Source organism: Thamnophis sirtalis, unplaced genomic scaffold (assembly GCF_051295495.1).
Source record: "Thamnophis sirtalis isolate CommonGarterSnake01/CBP01778 unplaced genomic scaffold, rThaSir2_p1.2 scaffold_3, whole genome shotgun sequence".
Taxonomy (NCBI): Eukaryota; Metazoa; Chordata; class Lepidosauria; order Squamata; family Natricidae; genus Thamnophis; species Thamnophis sirtalis.
In genome coordinates this window covers 29,551,426-29,562,499 of record NW_028261383.1, presented here as the reverse complement: position 1 = coordinate 29,562,499, position 11,074 = coordinate 29,551,426, and the positions used below count along the sequence as shown (strand labels likewise).

The 11,074-nt window shown below is 38.6% G+C and overlaps 1 protein-coding gene across 1 annotated transcript; it reads left to right on the top strand.

The window, feature by feature from the left end:
• Positions 1–639: 639 nt before the first annotated feature.
• On the top strand, positions 640–5,366 carry LOC148047770 (vomeronasal type-2 receptor 26-like). Its single transcript, XM_087708145.1, has 4 exons — positions 640–780; positions 2,525–2,674; positions 3,912–4,043; positions 4,440–5,366. Exons 1-4 carry the CDS (start codon positions 640–642, stop codon positions 5,364–5,366), a joined length of 1,350 nt encoding a protein of 449 aa, XP_087564271.1.
• Positions 5,367–11,074: the final 5,708 nt, after the last annotated feature.

The window sequence follows — 11,074 nt, the reverse complement described above, 5'->3', positions numbered from 1 at the left end:
TATCGGTTGACCCCAAACCAAGAACCTCCTTACTCAGCCATTGTCCAGCTGCTCCTGCATTTCCAATGGACGTGGATTGGCCTCCTTTCTCAGGACAATGAAAAAGGAGAAAAATTCAAAAGACGCTTGGAAATTCTTGCTCTAAAAAATGTCATTTGCATTGTCCTCTCAGGAACTGTCCCAGAAGCAAATCTGAAGACAAGTGCTGGAGAAACTGTCATTCAAGAAAAGAGAAAAATGTTCTATTCGCTTATCAAGAGTCAAATAAAAATTATAGTATGCCAACTGGATTCTCAGGCCTCAGGAATGTTAGCAGTAATAATACAAATAATTGATAAGACGAATACACCCGTTGTAGGAAGGGTGTGGATTGCAACAACTTTGACAGCTTTAAGTGTAAATATTTTTGACGTCTCGGTTGATCTCCAAAATAAATATGCTTTGTTTTCATTCCACATCCAGACAAAGAGAAGGGCTCAGTATTATGACTTTAATTTTTATTCCTCTATGGGCACATTGTATGAAAAGGAAGCATTCCAATGTTCCTATTCAAGCCCTCTTTTATCTAAGAAAGTTTGGAAGAAATGCAGAGAAAAGGAGAACTGGGAATTTCCACCCCATGATGTGATTGCAAGAATCATGTCTCAGGATTCCTCCAGTATTTCCCAAATAATTCAAATTGTGGCCTGGGTCCTCAGTGCTGCCTCTTCCTCCCAATGGAGTAACAGGAGAATGTGGGATGGATACCATCAATCACCCCAGATTGTACAGCCATGGCAGGTAAGTCTCCTCCTTTGAGGTTCCATTGATTCTCCATTTCCAATTGCTGAATATTAAATTACATGTAGAAAGAGGTGAGATATTCCAAAGACCAGTTGCTCAATTTGTGGTATTTGAGAGGGAGTGTCAACCCTGAAGCTGGCCTGACTGAGGCCATTTTGAAGGTTCAGTGTTGCCACACTTGAGTCGAGGGATAAGCGGGGTGGTGGTGGTGGTGGATATAGGTGGGGGTTTGTAGCCAAAACAAAATATTTTCTCCTTGTAACCAAGGGCATTCCCACCGATGGCTGGAGGGAGGATGGGTCTTGTTACCAGGCAACTAAATGATACCTTGATTGGACCATGTGACTGATTGTTTGGAAAGGGGAGGAAAACTTTTAATTTTAATTAGATGAAAACTGCAGGAGCTGTTAGAGTTCAGTTTTCACCAGCCTGTATGTTGATATGATATGTCCAATAAAACTGATATTTCAGGAACCTGCTTGCCTCAGAGTCCTGTAATATGGGATATTGGAATATTACTTGGAACACTGACATTAAACTTACTCTAATTTTCCCCCCATGTTTTTTTATGTTTTAATTTATTACAAACATATCAATGTGTGAACAGTGTGGCACCTGAGTGTCTTACATTTTGGTACAAATAAAATAATATTCATCATAGTTGCTACAGTTGGCAATCTTATATAGCTCCTGTAATAATACACATATTTTGTTGAATTATAATCTTTCATTATTTAGTTATTCGATATTTCAATATGTTATTTTTATGCCAATAATCATGTTCTGGGTATTGTTCCTTTTACCACCAATAGAATAGTGATAATCATATTTGTTATAATTTCAAAAACTTATATAGTTCTAATAATAATACACATATTTATGTTAAGTTATAATCTTCCATTATTTAATTATTCAATATTTCAATATGTTATATTATTCTTTTTGGATCTTGAGCTTGTCTTCTGGGGTGTTGTCTATTCCTGCCAGCTTAGTGTTGTATGCAAATTTGATGAGTTCACCTTCAATTCCCTCGCCTTGATCTTTTTTGAAGATATTGAAGAGTGCTGGGCCTAAAATGGAAGCTTGGGGTATCCCATTCCTTACTTCCTCCAAGTGGATGAGGTTCCCCAGAGGACTACATGTTGAATGTAATTTGTCAGCCAGTTACAAAGTCACTTGATGGTGGTGTTATCTATCCCATGTTTTCAAGAGTGTTTAATTTATTATTCATTTTTTATTTATTCATTCATTCTTTTTTATTGTCAAACCTGTACAAGATAGCAGATTTGGATCTGAACATGGATATGAATGAAAGAAATGAATACAAATAAATGGGGACAGTAGGACAGGGATGGTAGGCACACTGGTGTGCTTATGCACCCAAACTTTATGGACAATTTTTGGAATGCGGTGAGGTCCACATTAGACAGTTTAAGGTGGAAGCTGTGAAGGTTTGAGGATATAACAACAAAGACCACTCTGTTGCTGAAGTCATAGTTTCTGCAATTGAGTTTGGAGCTGTTTACCTTGAGTTTGTATCGATTGCTTCTCTGTTTATTATTGAGGTTCAAGCTGAGGAAGTCGTTGACAGATAAGATGTTGTAGCCAACAATTTTTTGTAATATGCTTAACTCAGAGGTTGAATTATTCAGAGAACCTCCATTCCAGAATAATAGCAAGAAAAACATTATATAAAGTCTCAAATTGTCAAATTGTCATGTTGTTTTCTATGTTTCTGCAGCTTCATAGGTTCCTGAGAAACTTCCAACATCACAATATTTCCAGAGATGGGATTTCTTTGGAAGAAAATGGAGTTCCTGTTGGTGACTTTGATATTATGCAGTGGACATCACTTTTGAACAAATCAGATGCGGCGGTGAAAATTGGATATGTAGAAAGACAAGCCTCCTCGGAAGTGAAGATTTCTGTCAATCAAAGCACCATCCAATGGCCAACATTATTTAACAATGTAGTTGAGGCTGCTTGGATTTTGCTCTTCTATTCATCTTGCACACTATCTATTTATCTAAAGCACACACAGACAACTTACTGGGAAGGGTAGCTGATGAGAGCTATATAGCTTGAAATAGATCTATACTAGTCTCCCTTTATTTATTTATCAGCACAAATAAAAAAACACAAATATAACAAAGGCAACAGTAAAAATATTGGGTTTCTGTCATGATGGACTCTTGTGACGAGCCGATAGACAGATGATGGAAGCATTTAGCTTCCTCCCATAATTGGGGCTTACCAGGGGTTGTAAAAAATCTAATAGATACCTTTCACCCTGGCTTCGCTGATGACCGATAAGAGCCTGTGGCCTAATGGCTAAGAAGTTTGCCTAGGATGTAATATAGCCCAGGTTCAAATCCCAGTAAGGGTATGGCTAGCTGATGAGAGCTAAATAGCTTGAAATAGATCTATACTAGTCTCCGTTTATTTATTTATCAGCACAAATAAAAAAACACAAATATAACAAAGGCAACAGTAAAAATATTGGGTTTCTGTCGTGATGGACTCTTGTGACGAGCCGATTGACAGATGATGGAAGCAGTTAGCTTCCTCCCATAATTGGGGCTTGCTTACCAGGGGTTGTAAAAAATCATATATATATATATATATATATATATGTATGTATGTATGTATGTATGTATGTATGTATGTATGTATGTACGTACGTACGTACGTACGTACGTACGTACGTACGTACGTACGTACATATATATATATATATATATATATATATATATATATATATATACACACACACACACACACACACACACACACATATGTACACGTAGACGTACACATACATATAAATATACATATACATATACATAAATCATTGATGAATTCTCATACATGCCCTAAGAAGAAACATTTTTTTTCAATGGAGGTACATTCCTTCGGAAGAAAGAATAAGGCAGAAAGTCTCTTTTGGGATCTACAATGGAGATTGATAGAAAAAGAGAATGGCCTTTCATTTGCCTCTTGCAAGTAGAGTAATTAAAGTTCTTGACTGATTTTGCAAAATGTGCTCCTGGGCTTCTGGAAGCAGTTGATTTCAGTAAACCCTCCGAAATCATACATTGCCCTGAAATAATCTTTCTATTTATGTTTAGATGGTGCCTTATTCAAGATGTACAGAAAGTTGCTCCCCAGGTTATGCCAAGCTTGTGAGGGAAGGTGCACCAGTTTGCTGCTACGACTGTTCTCTGTGTATGGAAGGAACATACTCTGTGCTAGAAGGTACAGTAGGTGGCTCCCAAAATAACAAAAGAAATTAGGATTTAATCAAAATTCTCTATTGCTTTTTGGGTGTATTTGATCAAGTAGCAAGATAAACATTACATTTCTTAAAGGAATCCACAACCTTTTCAAAGATTGGGCACTATCAGCAAATTTGGATGATGATGTGAGCATTAAAATAAATAATGAAATATTGCTGATATCTATTGACTTGCTTGGTTTTAGGAAAAAAGTTTGGAGAGCTGATAATAACATTCATCTTCAGTCTTTCAAAAGTGTTGATTCTATTAGCTAATGTTGTGTAATATGAATATCCCTGGGCAGAAATATTATTTTATTCCTTGAAAATGAAGTAATTTATTTCTGATGTGGTTTTCATGCTGCTACAGTTGCAGAAATAGATACATGCTAACCAATTTTTTCCAGATGCAGCCCATTGTGAAAAGTGTCCAGATGACCAGTATTCCAATAAGAAGCGAGATCAGTGTGTCCCCAAAAATATAAGCTTCTTATCTTACGATGAATTGTTGGGATTCATCCTGGCTTTCTTTGCCATTGGTTTGACCCTAACCACTGCCTTTATTCTGGGGATCTTCATTAAATACCGAGAAACTCCCATAGTCAAAGCTAACAACTGGGACCTCACCTACATTCTTCTGATCTCCCTCTTGCTTGCTTTCTTGACCCCACTTCTGTTTATTGGTCATCCCAAGAAAGTGACTTGCCTTCTTCGGCAAGTCACCTTCAGTTTTGTTTTCTCAGTTGCCGTCTCTTCCTTGCTGGCAAAGACGATTATGGTGGTAGTTGCATTTTTGGCCACGAAACCAGGCAGTGTCATGAGGAAATGGCTGGGGAAGAGTCTGGCCAACTCTATTGTTTTATCCTGCTCTGGTATTCAAGTATGCATCTGCATCATGTGGCTGGGATTCTTTGCCCCATTCCCAGATTCTGACTTTCATTCCCAACCAGGACAGATACTGCTGCAATGCAATGAAGGCTCTGTCACCATGTTCTACTGTGCTCTTGGCTACATGGGTTTGCTGGCTGCCATTTGCTTCTTTGTGGCATTTCTGGCTCGAAAGCTGCCAGGGACCTTCAATGAAGCCAAACTGATCACCTTCAGCATGTTGGTTTTTTGCAGTGTTTGGATCTCCTTCGTCCCCACCTACCTGAGCACCAAAGGGAAATATATGGTGGCCGTGCAGATTTTCTCCATCCTGGCCTCCAGCTTGGGTTTACTGGGCTGCATCTTTATCCCCAAATGCTACATTATTATCCTGAGACCTGCCCTGAACACCAAAGGACATCTGATGATGAAAACTCACTAAGGCTCCTTACATTGGGTTTTATTTTTGTTCAGTTTACATCCAGCATTAAATCACATAGTTTGAAGAAATGTTTTCTGTGTTGGTGCTTATCTTTCTTCATTCCATATGAATTTTGAATTATAATAATTCAGTAAAAAATTGCTTAAACAACTCAAACAATTTGAAATAACCGCATCCTTCAATGTGAATTCTGAATTCATATTAAATTATAATAATCGTCAATGAAATTAATAAAATTTCTAAAGCCAGGCCAGATAAACTCTGATCAGAGATGTTCTGATAAGGCTTTATATTAAATCAAAGACTATTGCTAATCATGGTGCGTGGTTTTTGTTACTATGTATTGGTGTGCTGGTGTTGTATATTATTTTCTGGGATGATGTTCTGACTTTGTTTCCAAAAATATTTAATTTTAAATACTGTATATATTTGATTGATCTCTTCTGGCTGGATAATGTTAGATCACTCATAGTTAGATAAATGAGATACATAGATACATGGGAGAGACCAGGAAAGAGAAAAACAGAGAAACAGATAACATTCTATATCTTAAGAATAGATGAAATATCAACATGCACTTCAGAGCAACTTTAACCCCCCTCCCCCGGGGGGGGAGGTTAGTAAAGGTAGAGGGGAAGCTCCAAAGACTATACGGAGAAAAGCAATCTCCTGATAGAACATAGAGAAACACCTTAGAGCCAACTGGAGAGAAGATGGTCATCATGGCCAACCCAAAGCTCTGACAGCTTGGTGAGAGACAGAAAGATAAAAATCAAAGAGCAACATGGCTGCCCTGGGTGAGAAATGTCTAATCTTCTGCAAATGAATTTACCCTGTTATAGCACTAGAAAACTGTGAAAGTGGGAAACAAAAAAAGGGGGTGGAGCAGGATTTTCGCTCCACAAGAGTAGCAGCAACTAAGCTTTCAGAGCTATTCAAATATCTGGAAAAGATTAACAGAGCAACTATAAAAAGAAACGGAGACTGTGCTAGAAAAAACTTAGACTAAGTTTTTTGAAAAAACTTTAAAAAAATTAAAGACTGCTAGGAATATGCTTTCTATTAGTGTTCTTGGACTGATGTTGGATTTCAAACACTTAAGGAGAAGCCTTTCCAGCTTTTAAAAAAGAACAAGATCACCATCTATACTGACCAGAAAAGTGCATACAAAAGGGAAGTGACTGATGCAATATTTATAAATACTCTTCCAATTTAAATGTGGAAAAGTGAAAAAAAGGGGAAAAACATTCTTGGTGAACTTAGAAACTATACATCTATCTATAATATTATTTGGGGGAAAAGCTTAGGGAGCTGATGGGTTTTGGGGCCGCAATGGATTATGAACTCTAATTTGCAAAAAGACTCCCAAAGGACTACAATAGTAACGGTGTGGATAAATTTAATGTGGATTATAAATTTGACTGCTGAATGAAGAAGAAATGGAGGAAGCGCTTACTCTTAAGATATATGAGTAATTCATTATTAATGAGTAATACTTAATTATTAATCATTAATGTTGTAATGTGTGTGTGTGTATATATGTGTGTGTGTGTGTGTGTGTGTGTGTGTGTGTGTGTGTGTGTGTGTTTGTGCTGATAAATAAATAAAGGGTGACTAGTATAGATCTATTTCAAGCTATTTAGCTCTCATCAGCTAGCCCCACCCTTACTGGGATTCGAACCTGTGCTGTATTGCATCTTAGGCAAACGTCTTAGCCATCAAGCCACAGGTCTCCTCCTTATCAGCTGAAGCCAGGGAAGAAGGTATATATTAGTGTCACAACCCCTGGTAAGCCCCAATTATGGGAGGAAGCTAACTGCTTCCAACATCTGTCAATCGGCTCGTCACAAGAGTCCATCACGACAGAAACCCAATATTTTTACTGTTGCCTTTTGTTATATTTGTGTTTTTTTATTTGTGCTGTTAAATAAATAAAGGGAGACTAGTATAGATCTATTTCAAGCTATTTAGCTCTCATCAGCTAGCCACACCCTTACTGTGATTCGAACCTGTGCTGTATTGCATCTTAGGCAAACGTCTTAGCCATCAAGCCACAGGTCTCCTCCTTATCAGCTGAAGCCATGGAAGAAGGTATATATTAGTGTCACAACCCCTGGTAAGCCCCAATTATGGGAGGAAGCTAACTTTAAATATATATATTTAATATATAGCTTTAAATATATATATATTTAAAGTCACAACCCCTGGTATGCCCAAATATGGGAGGAAGGTCACACTTCCACTCTCTGTCTTCGGCTTGTCACAAGAGACCATCCAGACAGAAACCCAATATTTTTTACTATTGCCTTTTTGTTACATTTGTTATATTTATGCTGATAAATAAACAAAGGGAGACTAGTATAGATCTATTCCCAACATAGGGTATGGTTCGATTCCCAACATAGGGTATGGCTAGCTGATGAGAGCTAAATAGCTTGAAATAGATCTATACTAGTCTCCCTTTATTTATTTATCAGCATAAATATAACATATATATGTATGTATGTATGTATGTATGTATGTATGTATGTATGTGTGTATATATATATATATATATATATATATATATATATATATATATATATATATATATATATATATATATATATATATATATATATATATATATATATATATATATATATATATATATATATATATATATATATATATATATATATATATATATATATGTAGGTCTCTAGTTGTTCGGGTTTTCTCCCACGTAGAATTGGAGATGTCTTGGCGACGTTTTGACGAAGTCACATTCGTCATCTTCAGGCTGCTGCTGACTACTTCAGGTTTGGTGTTTCCAGGAGTAGTGATATATATATATATATATATATATATATATATATAAGAGAGAGAGAGAGAGAGAGAGAGAGAGAGAGAGAGAGAGAGAGAGAGAGAGAGAGAGAGAGAGAGAGAGAGAGAGAGACTTTTGAGATTGTGGGCTTATCTTTACTGATATTTTTACTACTATAATATTAGAGAGTTGAAGGTGATACACTAGGGAGTCTAGGAAATAATTTTAAACTGTGTAAAAATAATTACTGTGTTTGCTATTTTGGAGAAGTACTTTTTGATTATCAGAGATGACAAGTACATTGAACCAGAGGTGGGTTCCTTCCGGTCCTGTCCGGTATGCCAGAAGAGGTAGTGAAAATCTGGCATACTGGACCAGTCCGGTAGTAATGGTGGTTTCCCCACACCCCCAAACCAAGAAGATGCTGAGAGATGAAATATAGAAAAGAACTAGAGATGAGCCTATGGAGTACAAAGGGAGAGAAATTCTGATCTTAAAACAAATACCTAGGAGAGTTAGAGAGAAGAGGAGAGCGGAGGAGACAATATCAATTCAGCACAACTGATTAAATATAATGTGATGTTCAATTGGCTGATACCAGAAGGAATTCTGGTTATCTGGCAAGATAAAAAAATTAGGGTAGATACCTTGGATTAATTGTAAGAATTGTAGAAGTAGAAGAAAATTTTTTAGGTCAAGAAGAAAGAGTGAGGGTGGGAAAAGGAGTGGGCAGAATGAGAAGGTGCAAAAGGACAGAAAGGACAGACAGAGATAAGAACAACTAGAAGCGTAAGACCTAAATATAAGTGAAAAGAATCCTGAAAAGAAAAAGCCTGAGAAAGACGGATCAACGGGCAACCATTCCCAAACATCCAATTTGCGCATTGGGCAGTTTTTCTCCCTCTGGAGGCATCAGAAAGCTTCCCTAAAGCCTCCAGAGGGTGAAAATCAAGACCAAAATCAGCTGGCCAGCACACATGTGTGCTGGAGCTGCCAGGGCAATGCTTCGTGTGCCCTCATAAATGCCTCTGTGTGCCACCTATCGCACGCATGCCATAGATTTACCATCACGGAAATAGAGTGATAAGTGTATAGAGTGTTATGGTATAACGATGAGATTAATGGTTATAACTATAACATTGAATATTCTGTATATTTAAAAGAGACTACATTGTATGACTATGAGTATAATGGTTATAATTATAGTGCATAATACTATATATATATTTAAAAGAGACTTGATAACGACCATAGCCTGTCATTGCAGAAATGGAAACATGATATATAATAAAGAAAAATGCATAATACAAATTATATTTTAAAAAACAAAGAAAAGACCAGGCAGTATGACAATGAGACAACCTTTAAAATAAATCTTTAAGGTTACATCTATACCACATTACAAAATTGTGGGGTTTGTGGGTTGCTTGTGTTTTTCAGATGCAGCCCATTATGGTTTTATGGTTTTACTATTTATAGGCCGCCCTTTTCCCTGAGGGGACTCAGGGCGGCTTACAATATATAGGGAGGGGAGTACAAGACAGTAAAACATAAAACAATACATAAGTAAAAATAGTACACAACATTCATCATTCGGGTGGGGACGGATTACGATCTTTATCCCCAGGCCTGACGGGATAGCCAGGTCTTGAGGGCTGTGCGGAAGGTCTGGACGGTGGTGAGGGTACGAATCTCCACGGGGAGATCGTTCCAAAGGGTCGGAGCTACTACTGAAAAGGCTCTCCTCCGTGTAGTTGCCAGTCGACACTGACTGGCGGATGGAACTCGGAGGAGGCCTAATCTGTGCGATCTAATAGGTTGTAAGGAGGTAATTGGCAGGAGGCGGTCTCTCAAGTACGCAGATCCACTACCATGAAGGGCTTTATGGGTGGTAAGTAGCACCTTGAAGCGCACCCGGAGATCAACAGGTAGCCAGCGCAGCTCGCGGAGGATAGGTGTTATGTGGGCGAACCGAGGTGCACCCACGATCACTTGCGCAGCCGCATTCTGGACTAGCTGAAGTCGCCGGGTGCTCTTCAAGGGCAGCCCCATGTAGAGCACGTTGCAGTATTCCAGCCTAGAGGTCACAAGGGCCCGAGTGACTGTTGTGAGAGCCTCCCGGTTCAGGTAGGGTCGCAACTGGTGCACCAGGCGAACCTGGGAAAATGCCCCCCTGGTCACAGCCGTCAGATGGTGGTTGAAGGTCAGCTGTGGGTCCAGGAGGACTCCCAAGTTGCGAACCGTGTCTGAGGGGTATAAAGTTTGGCCCCCCAGCCTGAGTGATAGAGCACTAGCCAAATTATTGGGAGGGAAACACAACAGCCACTCGGTCTTCTTTGGGTTGAGTACAAGCTTGTTAGCCCTCATCCAGTCCCTAACGGCTTCAAGACCCTAGTTCATCACGGTTCATTATGAAAAGTGTCCAGATGTTCCGTATTCCCAATAAGAAGCAAAATAAATGTGTCTCTAAAATTATAATTTTCTTATCTTATAAAGAAATTCTGGGGATCATCCTGACTCTTTTTGTCATAGCTTTATCCATAACCACAACTACTGCCTTTATTACAAATTTCTTAGCAAATTGAGTCAGCAACTTGCCCCCACAGTCCGGGTCATATTTCACCCACCTTGGAAGGATGGAAGGCTGAGTCGACCTTGAACCGGTGAGATTTGAACCACTGAACTGCAGATCACAGTCAGCTAAAGTGGCCTGCAGTACTGCACCCTAACCACTGCGCCACCTCGGCTGTTAGCAATGGCCCTGGGCTCAGCTCCTCAGATTTTATTTAGCCCTTCACCTTCAGCCATTGTAATTTGGTACTTCTATAGCATCATCTCCTGGTTCCCTATTAGGTCTCCTATGTAAGAGACAGGAAATATCACCACTTCATAAAGAAGTCGG